Source organism: Anser brachyrhynchus (assembly GCF_964034855.1).
Source record: "Anser brachyrhynchus genome assembly, chromosome: 2".
In the NCBI taxonomy this organism is placed as follows: domain Eukaryota; kingdom Metazoa; phylum Chordata; class Aves; order Anseriformes; family Anatidae; genus Anser; species Anser brachyrhynchus.
The window spans coordinates 106,223,065-106,240,186 of record NC_137695.1 but is presented as its reverse complement, the minus strand read 5'-3'; the positions used below and the strand labels follow the sequence as shown (position 1 = coordinate 106,240,186).

General features: G+C 38.4%; 1 protein-coding gene across 3 annotated transcripts in view; it reads left to right on the top strand.

The window, feature by feature from the left end:
• GNAL (G protein subunit alpha L) overlaps positions 1-17,122 on the top strand; it is a 193,029-nt gene that overhangs the window by 117,677 nt on the left and 58,230 nt on the right. For all 3 annotated transcript variants that reach the window (XM_080580346.1, XM_080580348.1, XM_080580347.1), the window contains one exon: positions 17,021-17,118. In XM_080580346.1, coding sequence (XP_080436472.1) covers positions 17,021-17,118 — 98 coding nt within the window. The remainder of the gene's footprint in view (positions 1-17,020; positions 17,119-17,122) is intronic.

The following is a 17,122-nucleotide window of genomic DNA, read 5'->3' as shown; positions in this document are numbered from 1 at the left end:
TCTGGTACTCAACTGGAGCCAGTTTGGCTGTATTGGGACACCATGTCAGTAGGAAAATCTCTCCATATTGAAAAGCTGAAGCCTTCGTGTTTTGTTTGGTTGCTTTGGGGAGCGTTTTTGCTTTGTGGTAGGTTGGTTGTAAGCTGGGTTTAAGGATTAGTCTGTCAGTGGCAAGGGGTATGGCAGAAATATTCTCAGTTCATATTTGTACTACTCTTGAGTTGCGAAAAACAGTACAAAATCCGGCAGTATGCTTAACCAACTCACGTTGAAAACTCTGAAAGGGCCTTCTATAATTTCTGTCCAGAGTTCTCGTACAATCAAGACTGTAGTCATACAATCCAAATAATCTCTATAAGCAGGTATTTACAGTAGTATGCTGTACTTTTAGCAACGTTATTTACTACTTTGTTATTCCTGTTAAATACTAAAATAGGTGTTAAAAATAACAATAAATAAATTCTAACAATGTATAGAGTGCAAATGTATAGAGTGCATGGTCCAAACTGATCAGAAACTGAAGAAATAAGATGGGGCAATAGAATTGACAGAATATTTAGTCATTTTCAGTTAACCGATAGAATAGTTAATAAAGTCAATAGTAATACCCAGCTTTCCCCTCTTTGTGTCATTTCTGCGGTGATCCAGATAACAATAAGCCTACTTATTTTTTGAAATAATTTGTAAACGAAAGCCTCCAAAACAGAAAATAACATTCTTGAAGAAAAGGCAAAAGCATACTGTATCTCTTTCAGAAAAGGATTAGGCTATATGCTGGCAAAGACGTATTGGGATTCTACTTTATGCTTGCCTTGACTCAATGAGTGATTTAAACAAGGTACATAATCCCAGATAAATTTAACCATCTGAAAAGTTAGCGTAAGAATTTAATGTAGAGCTTCCATTGCAACTGAAATACTTTGAGACCTGTACTTTCGATTCATTTTGGAAGTGTACACAAGTTATTACAGTTTATACCTTGTAAAGTATATGGAAAACAATGTTTTTTTTTCTGTGAGGTATTGGTGCAGAACTTGTTATTACTTGTTATTTAACTTTCATTAAAAAAGATTGTTTCTTCATACATTTTAACAAGTCTGAGTTGTTGCAAAGCCAAAGAGAATGGGATCAGTTGTCTCATTAGTTATGGTTGTATTTGATTTATCTCTAAACCTATTAAAGGTTTCAACTCTAAATCGAGTCTAAGCATACTTCCTCCTTATGTTTCAGGCTGTGTTTCCCTTGGGCACAGTCATTCCTAGCCCAAGCTTGGACACCTCATCCCTGTTGTGTCCCCATCTCGCTTGGCACATTGGCCCCAGCTCGGCTTCTGCACCAGGATGGAGGCTGTTGCAAAGTTATCTGTGCAGATCATTGTCTGTCCCAGGGCAGCAGCCCTTGGGAAGGAGGTGAACATTCTGGCCGAGTTGCTTCTTGTGGGTATTTACCCCGTAGAGTGGGCATGTGCTTCTGGGGAAAGCCTGTCTGCCATCTTCCGGCTTGGGCATGACAGTGTGGGAGACCCGGAATAGACAAGAGGTGCCAGGTTTTTCTGAAACTTCTTAAGGAAAATTCAGTCCACCCACAAATCAAGTGCATATTTTTCTTCTAAGACTTCTGAGATGGTAGCGCTGACACTAAATACCCTGGCTCTGGAAGAGCAATTGGAGGCTAATATGCAAAGAGGTATGTTAATCATACATGGGCTAAATTTAAAAATGTGGTTTGTTTTGGTTAGGTATTTATTAAGGTTTGATGACTACCAGTATGCAAAAGACGAGGGAAACATTTTCAGATTTAAATGCTTTGTTTTATCTGTTTACTTAATGTTTTAACGAGGGAGCTGGAAGATGGATGTGAATACCTCTGTATTTTATGACATGTAATCTAATGATATGATGATATAGCAGCTGTTTTCTGTGAGGTACGTTAGATAATCTGTAGGTTTTCTTACTTAGTTCCTGGAAATTTTATCTTTCATTCTGCTAAGAACATTATGAGTAGATATCTTTACAGCTGCTGCATGGGAATACAGTGTGGTATAGTAGTAAATTACATTTGGGAGTTGCTAATGCAGCTATAAATCTGCAAACAGAAAGTTTCCGAGCCAAAGGTTTGACTCTGCATTTTAGAATGTACCAGATTTATGCTGGACTAAAAGAAAGTAGTTTTCCATATATAGAAGGATGTTATAATTGTTTTCAGAGTTGCCATTGGAATTTCTTGATTTAAATTAGTGATAATGTATTAAATTTAATAACAGGTTTAAAACTTGCTTATTGTAGATTATGGTTGCAAATCTAGAAATTTTGAGAACTAAAATTTAACAAGGACAATTTGCTGTATACTTAAAATATAAGATTCTGTAGGATTAATGGAGGAGGTTGTTAGATGTCACCATTTCACTGAAAAGTTCAACTAACCATTTTGTTCTAGTCACAGGGAGCATAAAATATGTGAAAATGTGATATCAGTCAAATTTCTTCCAGGAGTGTCTCCACTTGTCTCTTAAGTTAAATTGATATGTACTTGCTAGTGTATCTTTGTTGATGGATCCATGTAGCATAGATGTGTATTCTGACCAAAGGAGTTTGTCCAGCACATAATCATGCTTTCTTTTTGAATTATGCAATTAAACAGTCAGAGACTCACTCATATCAAATATTTGTGTTCACACAAGGTTCTTGCTCTTACGCTGCAGTTATTTAGCAGGCATGAATTCCTCAGGCACCAGTCAGGGGTATTCTAGCAAGATTTCATGATATACAACAACTCTTCCCTCCCTCCAAGCAAAATAACAGTTTACACCTCTGCTGGTTTTTGTTTTTGTTTGTAACACATAAAAACTCTATTTTTGTAGTAACTAGGCCAACATAGTTGATGAGTTACATATCAAAGGTGTACATTTTATTTCAAAGTTTGCATCTATTTAATAATACTCCATAGTACCTTCGTCAGGAACTTAATGCAATTTTCCTTTTGGAAATGTTTAGGTAATTCAACTTACCTGAAACCAGTTGACATGAGCCACTTAGCATTTTTGATGAACCATATTGTCGGTTCAGTTAGCTGTCTAAACTCTTGACAGTATTTTAGAAAGAGACTTTATAATTTGTATAACCAAAGTGCGGCAAATTAAAAAATTCATACTCTGGCTGCCTGTTGCTTTCCCAAAAAAAAACTGAAGTGGCTCTTGAATCCTGCTAGTTAGCTTACCTGAGTAGAAACAGATATGTTTTTATGTTTATCTTGTGACTTGCTTCTAAAGGGAAAACCAATTTTCAGTATTCTCTTGATAATACATATCTTTTAGTTTACTAGCTTGTACCATTAGAAATAACTCTAGTAATGAACCAGACTGTAATTGTACGTTAAGGGACTGTCGACAATGACTTGTAATTTACAAGAAAATAATAAACAGATACCATTGTAGATCAGTTATTGACAACAGACAACTATGTTTGTTTATGCTATTTTAAGGTTTTCCTTGTGCAAGTACATTTTATCTTGGGAGGCTGGGGGTGGGGGGAGATTCTGCTATCATTGATCAACTTGGGCAGTATGATTGCAGTATGATTGCTGTACTAGAAATGCAGAAATAAAGTACTGATAGATGTCCGTGTCAGTCACCATAAACAGAAGTCTAAGACTTCTGTTGTATTAAAATGTTCTTTTAGGAGCTCAGCATTTAACTAGCTTCTAAGTAATTGTGCAGGGGGTACTGGCAGTCTGCTGAAGCTATGCTGATGGGACAACTCTGCCAACCTGCTCATGACCAGCAAGTGATGGTACTTGTCCAGGGGCTATTTTCAAAATGTTAGTCTACAGGACTAAGAAATTGGGGTGGAATTGAGTAGTTCCTTTTGGTCGCTGTGTTAGCCTTGACACAGCACTAGCATTTAGGATACAGCCTATACCACAAGTACGTCAGTGCTTGAAAAGCCTTTCGTAATCTGTTGTGACTGAAATCGCTGGCTGGTGGAGCCTTGCTTGTGATTTATGTACTTAAATAATAAAAGTATCTGAAGGTTCAAATTAACATCAAGGTCCCGTTGCGGTACATCCTCAGGAGCACGAAAGCAAAATGTCTTCTCACCCTTCAGAGGTGAGAGGTGTGCTGCTGGTCTGAGGCCTACACGTGCTGGGTGTAGAGCCGTTTTGTGTGTGAAGCCGTGCATCTCTTGAAGACCGGGCTCCCTATTAGGCACTGAGCGTAGACATTAAGAAACTATAAATCCTACAAACACAGCGCATTGAAGATCCGATTTATTAAAATGCGTGCGTATTCTCTCTCAGATTTCCAGTTTCTAAAAAGTGATAAGATGTAACTTATATTTCTGTAATTATTTCTGAGCCATAAAAAACATAGTTGACATAAGGGATACAGGTGCCCTTTAGTTTTGAATAGAAAAATCACAGAACTTCATTAGATGGATCATTATTTTGACCTGAAGAGCTCTCTCCTCTTCATCCACATTTTATTATCGCTTCTTGTAAAGATTCCTGTGTGGAAAAATAGCATCCTAACAAAAGGGTAATAGGCAAAAGGCTTTATTATTTAGTTCCTATTTTAATGGCAGTGTAAATACAGCTTCAGAGTATGTTCTTGTAGAAAGCAAATTGTGAAAGCTAAGTTTTAATTGAATTTCCTCATCTTACAAACTGAGCGTTTACTTCTGATGTTTACGTACATTTTCTTGTTTAAATGCAGAAAAGATCTATGATAGGAGTAATGAAGAAGGCTCTTCGCATAACTAGTGAAATTCATTTCAGCTTGGAAAATGGAAAAGGCTATGGATCAAAAACAACGGATTGTGGTTGCATAAAAAGAAAGCGAAGTTTGGGTGTTACTTCTTTCTTTCGTTAGAAGTAACTACTGATGATTTTCCTGCCTTCAGTTCTCAGGTATAAAGGCTGCACTCAACGATGCGCCTGTTTTTAGTATCCTTCCAAACGATACTTAGGGAGTCAGTAATTGCCTGTATGCCTTCATGTCCTGGCCATATTTTCTCTTTCAGTCATTCACCTGGAAATAAGAATGAATTATAGAATTGATTTTTCCAAGAAACTTTGAGTGATTGCTGCTGAAAAAGTTATTTCTCTGTTTCGTTTTTGAGTCAGTTTGTTGGGTTTTGTAACAGAAGGCAAAAAATGCCCTCGTCTGAATTGCTTCAAGGCATTCCTGTCTGTTTGCACATATCTGCCTGAGCTTTTCTGTCCAGATCCAAAAAACAATTAAATATTGCTAATTCACATTTTTACTGCTAGATATTACACCATGTAGCCCATTCAGGTACAACTAGCCATCTTGCTGTTGCTGTTGTGGTGGCCCTGATGGGCTCTTTGGCACAAGCAATACCTGAAGGAAGCCAGGGAAGAAGGTGCTGTGAGGCTTCATGGGGACTTAATGGTGGTTTTACCCTAGTTACTGCAGGAGTAGTAACCCAACAACGACTTCAAACGGAGAAGTTTTGTGTTTCATTCGGTAGGCAATGCTTCAGTTGGTAGCAGTGGCAGATTTTAATTAATCTGAAGAAATTTATTTCCTACCATTTCTGAGATGAGCGTGAATCATTTCTTTCTGTTTAAGGAACTGTAGTAATATTTGCCTTCTAAAGTGAAGGAATTACCTGTTTTTATTATTTCATTCAATTCAATTATTTTTTCATGCCCTTGCTTCAACATCATGTGCTGAGTGAGATTCATTAACAGTTCTTTGGCAGTCACAAGACACTAATCATCTGTTTACAATATTGATCAGCAGCTTTCATGTTAAATTACATTGGAAGTGAGAAATAATCCTGCAGTGAGTAGTAAACAAAGGACTGGTAAGCAAGGAATGATGCTAGCTTAGGCTATATAAAGTAGTATTTTCAGGTACCCCATAAACTTCTGCATCCTAATCAGCTCTACCCACATAACTTCTAGCTCTGAAATTAAAACAGAATTTCCCATCAACAAATTGTTCGTTCTCTTTGGTTATCTATATTCCTGTGGATGCGGATATAAATTTATATTCCTATAGATACAAGTTTCTGTTGACTTCCTGCTGTTCTTCTGGGCTCCTCGGAGGTGGAGCAAGACATTATTTTTGAGTTGCAAGAATATTTATGGGCTAATAAAAATTACTTAGGTTTTGATGCCTCAGGAATTTTATTATTATATATACATTATTTCTATATTACATATAATGGGATACTATAAAAAATAAATATATATAAAATAGCTGAATTTCTTCTAAATTAATCTGAAAAGGTTGAGTTCTGGGGCTCATCAGCACTAGAATTCATGGCTGTTGGCAACAGGAGATTTTTGAAAATTTATTTAAAATGTGGACCAGAATTTTACAAATTCGTGTTATTTTTTCAATGCTTTACTAAGAAACCGTTGTCTTAATGACTAATAAGTTACGTTGCAGTAGTTCTGCTTCTGTGAAAATTGTGAGTACTTACCTTCAAATGATGGGGTTGCTCCAAAGTATATTGCTTTCAGGTAGTCTAAATTGCTAGTTCCTACAGTTGTAGCCATAGTCTTTTCCCCAAATAGCTCTTAAAAGCAACAGAGGTCAGATAGAAGAGAGAAAAATTTTTTCATTTGGATCTCTTATTCAGATACCTACATTTGTGGTTGTTATTTAAAAAAAAAAAAAATTGCTGAAACTCAATTTAGTTTAGTCAGGGATATCTAATAAAGCTTTGTAATTCCTTTTCCTGCTGTTATACATATTTCACAATGAGTAACTAGCTGATGAAACTAGTCAGCCTTTTGCATATGGATGAAGGCAGGGAAAAGTGCCAAAGAGAGATGAAGTTGACGAATATAGATAAAACTTATGTGGAAGACTAGGAGGCTAAATAGATCTAGCAACGGTGGACTGAGTTTTCCATTACTTTCTGATGTAATTATGAGAGTTGCTTAAGTTGTGCTCACTAGTCACATGATGCTGCCAGCATTTATTTCCGAATCAAATCTATAAAAGGAAATGAGAGTTCTCAGTCCTTGCAAACCACTTGTCTGGTAGGAAATCACTTACAAATAATAAAGTCCATAGTGGAGGATGAAATAGTTCCGTGATGTATGACCTTCAAAACTGGCTTAAGGAAAACAGTTGAAGCTGTGAGGTGTAGAAAGTTTTCAAACTGTCAGGGTAATAATCTTCAGGCTTCTGTTTTTTCAGCTCGCTTGATGGTTGTCCTCACTATGAAGCTGTATTTACTGAGCCAGCAGGGGTTCCCTGCGGGCAGGGCAGGCAAGCTGCCTGGGGACACTGCAGAGCTGTCTCCCTCAGCTTCGTAATCCACTGTTCTGACTTGGGGGTTTTCCCAACATCTGAGTAAAGAAAACCGAGACAGATTTGCAAGAAGTGCTGAGAGCACCCCAGGAATAACTTTCATTGGGGTTCTCACCTCCAAAGGTGACAAACCACACATTTTGCTTCATATCTTTAAAACAGCGGTCAGGAATTAACTACACGATTTTCTCTGCTCACTGAAATAATAATCCTCCAGAGGATCTCAATTTTTTGTACTGATTCTTGTGGAAGTGCATTGTGGCATGAAAATGACAGCTGTCTTACTATGCAGCTAATAGAAACTATGATCAGATACAATGCTACTCAAGATTTAAAACCATACAGGATTCAGATCTAAGCCTGAAATGTTAGTCAGAGAATGTAAGTTATTATTATTGCCTTGTATTCAAAAAAAAAAAAATCCTGAAAATACTTCCTGGTATGAAAAACCTCAAGTTTACCAATTTATAATAGATGTTTTGTAGCAGTAGTGACATAATCCCTTCATCAAGGAATTGCAGAATTCCTTGTTCATGGTCACTAAGTAAACTTACAACTTATTGACTTACAAGATACTGAAGTGTCATGTTCATTACAGTGTTTTACACACAGGCCTCGAAGCTAAATGATTGCAGAAAGAGAAGCGATAATAAAACCACTCTGGGTTGCTTTGCTGTCCTCTACTCTGAATGGACTCCACTATTCTTACATTACGGGGTGAAGATTCAAATTTTGACAAACCAAACCTATAGGCTTATGCAACACTGTTAAGGTTTTCAATAAACAGCAGGCAAACATCTTCCAGTACATATAACACCTGTATTATGTTTTTCAGTAATTTTTTGAGTTTGAAAGGTTAGTGCCCTACAAAGAAATCTGTATAATCAGCGTTTCAGTCACAGTGACAAACTACCCGCTTACAAAGTTTGTAAAGTCATAACATATTTCTGATTTTTCTGTTCAGTCAGTACTGAAAGGTTTTCTGTGTTGAAGAAAATAACTTCAAGGAGAAGACCATGTATAAGCTTTTCATCCTTGGCAAAACACCTTTTTTAGGCATTACATACACTAACTAATTTGCTTAAATTATTTGTCCTGCCTTCCTTTGTAGAGAGCTTGATGACTCCCCTCAAAATAGCAGGTGGGCAAGATGGTTCAAGGATTCATGATGGCAGACTTGAAAGTCAAAATACACAGTTAAAATGGAAGCTAGAAGATTGATTCAGAGGTGGTTGTTTTAAATATGATAAAAGCTTTTTTAAAAGAAAAAAAAAAAGCTATTATTTAATAAGTAGTGAAGGAAAAACATGGAACTGCACTTTGACTTCTAACGCATTTTTAACCTCAAAGCCTATCTTACCCACAGTGCTGGCCTCTAAATATTGATGTAGTGAAAACACAAAATTATGATTTTATTTTTGTTTTTGCTAGCATGATCTAAAGAATTCTCAGACCTTTTTTAGTGTTTGAGAGCATCTCTTTTGACACATTTAAGTATGAAAAGTATTTTAATATATTTCTCAAATTTAGTAGACGAGTTCTGTGATCTATGAAAGTGAACTTGTTGATTTCTATAAAATATCATGGCAGATGGAACGTGTTTCTAGAAGGCAGAAATAGAACTGCTCAGGCAATCAGGCTGATGCCCTAACTGTACACACTTCTTGGAAATGTAGTGTAGGGTAAAAGCTTAAAAGTCAAGTCACAAAAATAGTTCAAGAAAGGGACTTAAAATGTTCTGTTTTTGTTGCACTCTTGGTTTTTGAACACTGTCAAGTAGCTCCACAATCATAAATTTTCTCTAGATGCAGCAGTATGTGGTAGCTACATGAAAATGGTGCTTTTATATGTTTATAAATGCTGTTTATTTCCCCAGATTCTTTCCTTACACTTCCAAGTTAGATAAGATTCTCCTAGAAGTTAATAAAGTGATTTTGTTTTCTTGGAACTTAAGGTGCACCAACACAAGGTTTTTACTATGTTCAGTTCTGATGAACAGCAGTTTAGTGCAGGCTGAACATGCTTCAAGGCTGTTGTCTGCATCCTAAAATAAGCAAAACAACTCCAGTGAACAGGGAAAGAAGGCAGATTGGGATGTATTACTTTTTACCTCTCTTAGATGGATCCAAACTTAGGTTTTGGAGGAGGGTTAGAGGCCAAACTGCTGATTTGCCTATCAGAATGAGTCACTAACTCTCAAAGGAATTGCATTGATTATTGCACACCCACAAATTACAACAGAAAATACCTTGCAGGGGTGGAGGTTATACTTTCCCTAAAGGTTTCTGTATAATTAACCTACTGTAAGTGCTGCTACGTAAGAAAGATCTGAACGCCACCGTTAAGCATGGTTTTTGCATGCCAGTTGACCACTCTCACGTGGTTTCAAGTGTTTCTTGCACTATCGCTTGGATGCTATTGAAGGTTTTGATGCCAATGCTGTTGGAAAAATTAAAGTCATGTCTTCTGCTTCTGTTTATAAATTGTAACTCTGTTTGCCTGTCTTTGTTATGAGCATTCGGAGTTTGAGCAGCTGCATTTTCTATACCTGTAGCAAAACAGTTCCCTTGTTAAGCAGAGCGTTTCGTAAAGGATTGAGAAGTGGAACTGGCTGAGCCATAGGGAACTCTTTGGTCTCATAAACAAGAAGCTAATTATCAAGGGACTGTGCTTGTTTGTGGAAGAGGTAACTGAACAGGCTCCTTTCTCTCTTGGGTCTCTTACCTGGTACCTTGCCCCATAATTTCTGCATTAGGTCCATTTAAAATTTTCTATTCCTACATCTATAATTACTTCTTGTAAATTTTGGAGGGTGGTGAGTATTTTTAATAGAAGATGAGTTGCTACACTTGGCACAAGCAAACTAATTATAATTGGAGGCACTGGGGCAAATTAACCATCCATTGGGGGTTTCTCATAACATCAGCTAACGACTGCCTCAGTTAAACACTGGGTTGTTATACTCAAGTTGTAAAGCTGGACTCTAAAATTTAAGGCTGTCTATGCATCTCCTCTACGTATAAGATAATGCTGATAGTTTTTAGATTTTTATTGTGTGTTTTTTTCTATACAGTCCTGTAGCATCCATAGCAGAGAAGAGCCCAGGCAATGGAAACAAATACTATTCAAAAAAATTGTAGTAAAAAGTTGTTTATTTGACTTCAACTCATCTCCCTACTGTCTGCCTCATTTCTTGCATGGGGTAGATGGTGTTGACTGCCTAAAGTACCTTTTCTGATTCTCATCGTTCATGTGAAGCCCCGTTTGTTACGCCTTCAAGTTTATTCATTCAGCAAGTTTCCGTTATTACATATATTCTGTATGTTCTTTAAAAAATACACATTTATTCTTCTCTACGTGCTAGGAAGTCTTAGCTGTTGTATTATATTATGCTGAGATGTCATGTATATCTTGCAGAAAGATAACTGTAGTTGTGATATAAACACTTCGAGAGATTAAGAAACTACTAAGAGTACTGTCCTATTCAAAGATTAAGAGATGTGTATATAGATAAGCATGATGAAAGACTGTAGCAATATCCAACGTGTATCAGTAGCCTCCAAAGGGAAAAGTCCTTTTGGTTGTTTAAGCAGATTTTTAGCTCTCTAATGGCCAGGATGTGTGTTTAGAAACACAGAGAATTCCTCTGCTTTTTTTTTTCCCCTTCATTCTTAAGTTAAGTCGTAGAGAAAGTTAAATTTAAAGCACAACCCAGTCAGAACAGCAGTGTTTTGAAAGTTTTGACTCCAAATGCACAAGGCTTTAATTAATGGGAAAATGAATATCAAGGAAAAAAAAAAGAGCAAACAGAAACAAGTGGGTACAGGAATTTAAATTTAAATTGCCCTTGTCTTAACCTGAGTATCTGAAAACTGTTTTCACCTGCGTATTTTGCAGAAAGAGAATATAGGTTAGTGGCTTGCAGAGGGTTTTGGAGCTGCAAAAGTCACTTTTTCTTTCTGTAGGTTTCACTTGGCTGAAATACAGCTTTTTAAAATTGCTGTTCTGATACTTTACATGGCTTACGCTGAAAAAAACAAACCTAATACCAATGCGCTAATCTGATTTATGGCATCTGTTGCCACTGGAGCGGCGGCAGACGACTGCTGCGACAACCCCAGCAGCCATGAAGCATTATGGAGCTCGACTGAGCTTTCCCTCCCCAGGGACGGGGTTCCCATCGTCTTCCCAGAGGCTCAGCATGGAAAAGGGCTTCCTCACAACTCTTGGGGAAATGGAGAGAGTGCTGGGCTAGTCATCTCTCCCACACCACCTTGAAGCCCGTCCTCCCTGTTACAGCACAGCATCCTGCTGCCTGCTTAGTGCTGAAGGGACGGGTTCCATTCTGACCTCAGATACATAGACAAGGATGGTTGGAAAGATTTGGTTTGGACTGCAGAGCCAAGTGCTTCACACGTAGCAAACCCAACTGTAGCTTGCCTAAGCGACCTTAATTTGACTCCATAGGGCGTCATCCCTATGGTATCACCTTTCACATCCAAAATAAGGAATGTGGTTGTCCATTGGTTGTCACTCCATTCCCCAAACCCTTCCCACAGCTGGTGGGTCGGAGGGGCAGCGTCAGGGGACCAGAACAGCGCAGGGACCGTGACGGCCAGCACGCCTCCTGCCCCACACCTTGAGCGGCACCAGCCGGGGTAGGCCCCGTTTGGTAGGGACGGGCAGCAGGAGTCACCTTGTGCTGCTCGTGTCTGGGGGAGGTTGGGATGGGAACTGGTAATGAGTCACCTGGGTTGGGTTTTCTGTAGTTAAGCACCTGAAAAAGGGAAGTAGTAACTGGAATTAAGAACCGAAGTGGCAGCTTCATTTCACACCCGCAGTGGCTGAACTATGAAAACCTGTAATGTTTGCTACTTCGGTTGCACTTGTTGTCACGCTGATCAGACAGGTTTAATCTATATTTTAGATGAGAAATTACCTTGCGTCTTAGACCTGAAGCTTAGGAAAATAAGAGCATGGGTTTTGGTTCGAGGGAAATCGATCTTATTTCCTGTTGATCTCACCAGATGTTTCCAGGTTTACAAGATATTAACAGAAGAAATATGTGGAGTGGAAAATATAGTGGAGTCTTCCACATCCCAGTTTCTGGGAGACTGAAGGGTGACATCAGGATAGCTATTAAATCTATGCTCCATCTGGAAGTAAGACAGGAAGGAATCTTAATAGAATAAAAATTGTATTACTGACCTTGCCTGAACTTATGTGGTTTGTAAAGCAATTAGATGAAAAGTTCTGTTCTCAAAATACGTAAAGAATTGTTCATGAAGATATGTCATTGTTTAATCTTCACTAATATTTATTCCTGATTTAGGCAGCTGAAAAGTGAAACAATTCAATTTTTTATCTACTTGAAAATTTTTTGTAGGAGTTATAAGGAGGATGTTTCTAAGGTAACCTACCACTAAATAAGTTTACTTCCAAAATAAGGAAAATAAATCTCAAGAACATACTGTAACTTCTGGTAGGACAAAGTTGAAAAATAGTGCTTTGAGACTTAGCTGTAGTGCATCTGCATTTGTTATCTGTATTGGTTTCTTAGAATGTTTTGTATAGGAAGATATTCCCCCAATTTTTTTTCAATCTAAAAGTGTCCTCAGAACTGGGTAAGCAGAAATACTTCTTCAACACCTTTTTAAAATGTAGTAAAAATATGATCCTGTTTCTGTCAGTGACATCAGCTCAGGGTGTTTCTTAAACTTACTTTATTTTGAAAAAAAAAAAAGGAATCATAACCTGTTTACGTCACTTCATGATTTTCAGATGATGTGTGAATGTTTATGTATAGCAAAAATGATATGCAAGTGAAAAAGAAGCTCAGAAATGTGGGGGTGAGTTTTTTGGAGTCTGGGAAAGGGTGGAAATTTTCCAGATAATTTTTTATTAGTTAATATTTGAGGTATTGTGTATCACATCTTCATTCTGATCACATCAAAATTTAGGTGTTTGTATGGCCTGATGATTGCTGTAAATTTGTAGGTGACTGGTGTAAATTAAAGTGCATAAAGTAAAAAAGTACCTGTAATTAATGAGTCCTGTAGTTCATGATACTCTAAGCATCATCATTTGCTTCTCTAATGCTCTAATTAGAATACTGTATCAAATATATATATGTATGGGTTTATTTTATATGTATATTAATAGGTGCAAATATTTGTATGTCTCTGTCTCTAAGGAAAAGTTCAGATGGAACAACTCTCTTTTTGTTTTCTTTTGTTTTCATAGACATGTCACGATGTAGGTGTTTTTCTGCTTTCAGGCATAGTACGTTATTCCTGGTTCTCTTTGGTGTGCTAAGTATTTTTGGTAGATCTTGGTGACTTTGATCTGATAGAGGTCAGCCGCATGTGTTTGCAAACCGAGTGCATCAGATGTCCCTAGTGATTTTCCATGTCGCCGTTTTCTTATGTTCCAGCTGAGGTTTCTTAAAGGACCTGACTCTTGACTTCTAGAAACTTCTAAATAGCCATTTTGTAGAAGGCAGCACCCTTAAGAATATCTTAGTTTGGACATCTCATAATCTAAGATGCTATGGTCACAATTTACTTGTAAAGTCTTATTTGTTTTGTACTAACCGAAGGTAATATTTTGTGTGTTGTTCCCCAGAAATGCTAATCAAAAAGCTTTAGCCCGTCTTCTTTTATCAGCTGGAACGAATCTGGTGGCTCCGTCCTTTGAGTGACCCAGGACAGGCGTTGCCAAATGTGGCCGCTGCTCTGAGTGGATGTTGTCCTGGGACAGAGAGCAGGTTGGGTCCAGGCAGGGCAGATAAATTCTTGGCATGCATCAGCATCATCCTGACCGCTTGCGTGTGCAGTGGGAGCCTTCAGCAGCTGAGGAGGAAAAAAGAGCTGAAGAACTTAGAGAAAAGGGTTAAAAACGAGTGTGAAAAGTTGGATCATGGTACTTGGTGTCTTGAAATGAAGCAGGATTTTTCTGGAAAGCTTTAGTCACCTGGGAAAGAAGGATTGGGTAGCTGTGTGGGAGGCAATTTGCAGGCAAGCGTACTCCTCTGCAGTAGATCGGTACATTTTAATGAGGTAAGTATATTTGCTCTGTTTTATAGGATTTGCTTTGGACTAAAAGTCTGGAAGTCGTTTTAAATAGACTGCTTTGAGATATAATGGTCAGGTGGCAATATTTGAAGCATATTATATGGAAGCCGTGTATTTACAGCATATTTGTAGGGGCTTAGAAGCTGTGTTATTTTCACCAGAAGATTGCCTCTTTTCCAGAAGGGTTTTTAAGAGTAAATAAAGCTTGTATAAAGGATGTAAAAACAGAAGTGAAGTCAGAAACTGCTGTAGCTATTGAATTTCATTTGTTTATTTATGTACTTATTTACGACTGCAGCCATCTCTCAATTAATACCACCCTGTAGGAAAGGAAGCTTTCATGCTAGCATCCCTGACCTCTTCCCACCCCCATCCTGTAGGGCTGAATGGAGCCATTTTTTAGATGCACGAGCAGTTCCCCTCGGGTATGGGAACGCCCACCACCGGTGGTGCTGGTGCCTGGCGAGGAGGGGAAGGCAGCACCATGCTTGGTCCCCGGGGTCGGCAGCAAGGAAACCCCTCCGGGAGGGAGCGCTGAGGTTGTGCTCTGCCACACACGCACCCATCCGAGCGGGAGGGACGGCTGAGTCCTCTTGCCCTGGGACCCTGCTGCTTACCCAGAGCACTTTCTTTCCAGTGGAAAGGCAGTGCCTTTGTTTAGACGAAGGTGCCAGCAAACAAATGCGTTCAGTTAATGAGCTAAATATCAACCCAGCAGAAGCTTCAAATTAGAAATGTGTTCCACATTTTCTGATGTTTATCATTTTGACTTTGCTCCACTTGTTTTGCCAGTTCTTTTTCTTTTTCTTGCAGCAGCTTTCTCTTTTACATTTGTCCATTGTGTCCTATTTATTTAGTTTGATAACTTGTCCTTTCTTGAGCTTGTTTTTGCTTTCTTTCTGCTGCAGGAACAGAGAGTTTATAATAGCCACGGCCTAACTTCAAAAGGTGGATCTGCAGTGTTTTAAACAATCATTACATAAGTTGTTAAAATAACAAAGACAAAATAAACATGTCCTCATCACGATGAAGAAATAATTCCAAGGGCAGTATAAGCATCTGCCAGTCTCCAGTGGTGATTCCTCTTTTCTTCCAAGACTTTCTGGTGAAGATTTCTCATGCCTGCTTTAGCATCTCCTTTCCTCTAAAGCTCAAAAACTTCTGAAAGAACATGTTTTTCTCTCTGTATATAATTGGGGGAAAGAAAGAAAAAAAAATAAATGTCCTTGGTTAATCAGGACCTCCCTAACTATGTTCAAAGCTTAACTAAAACTTTTCAGTACGAGCTTCTTGTGCTGTGCCTGAGAACGCCAGCAGCTCACGAGAGGTTCCTGAGGAGCACAGCGTTACCTCTCATGGTACACCACAGAGGTGGGATTCAAGATAGGATACCCTTGCAGAGGAAAAGTAAAGTTACTGTGCTGCCAAGATATTTTGCTAGGAACTTTGTGGGGGTTTTTTTTGAGAGTTTTTAATCCTAACAAGGTGGGCACGAGGGACTGGCAAACAGACAATTTGAGAAATTTAAGATATTTACCAGCGGGGTTATGAAGTTAGTAGTGGTGCTGCACCCGTTTTACACATAGCTAATAGAACTGTGGAAAAGTGAAGTATTTTGTTAAGTTCAGCAAATTTGTGACTGACCAGAGGTCTTTGGTGATTTAGTAGCTGTGTTAAGGTGTTAAGAGGTTGCAGACAACTTCTGTGTTTAAGTTGACACGTACCTTTAACAATTCAGTTTGGAAGAAGAAAGACTCAGCCATACAATTACGGAAATTGCAGATTCTTTCATTTGTCTAACCGTTCTTTGTTCAATTTGAGAAAGATCTGGTTGGAAAAACTCAGTTATGGTTTGGCTTTCCAGCAACAATTTAGCATAAAACAGACTCCCAGCTTTAGAAGAGCTGGAGTGCATATGGCCCTACGGCCGGAGCTGTCGGGCAGAGCCCGACCCACGGTTGTGCGCCTGCAGGCTTCGTACAGCTGAGCTACAGCCTCCCCATCACTCAGGAGGGCTGTGATTCCTCTTTCAAGTAATTCTGAAATAAGCTGGCCGGCACATAGTTCTGGGCTGGGTTGCTTGGGATAGCTAGGAAAAGCGTGTTGTGCCAGGCGGCTGCTCGGAGGAAGCGGTGTTGAGCAAAGGCTCTGAAATTCTTGCAATTAAATTATGTTGCATGAGAAAATACTGAACAGCGGAGAGTTGTGTTTTTCAGGAAAAGTTGCACAATCTTTTTAAAGTTACAGACTGGTCTTTCTCTGAGAAGCTAGTAATTATAAGCTGAGCAGCTTTTTGTATCACTTTCATGCTCTTTCCATGACAGAAACATAAATTCAGTTAAAAAATAAGTGAGCGTGCTTCTAGGTAACTTTCGTACTTACAGTAAGTTTTACATATGGACTACTCTGAATTTTGAAGACAGTTTTGATTACATAGCATGTACTGGAAACTGCCAGCAACCATATGTAGAGTATATTTTACTATATTTTTGCTAATAAATGTATTTGTTTTTTTTTTCTTTTCTTCTTTAAAGGTGTAATTTCTCATTCCACAAAATTTCAAAGCAGAAAGGTTGGGCAAAGGAGCAAAAAATCTAGGCTGGGGATTCAAAAGATTGAGAAATGTTCTCTTATTTGTCATATTTCCAATTTCCAGGAATTCTTTGAACATGCAAAAAAGCTCTGGGATGATGAAGGTGTGAAGGCATGCTTCGAGAGGTCAAACGAATATCAACTGATTGACTGTGCACAGTAGTAA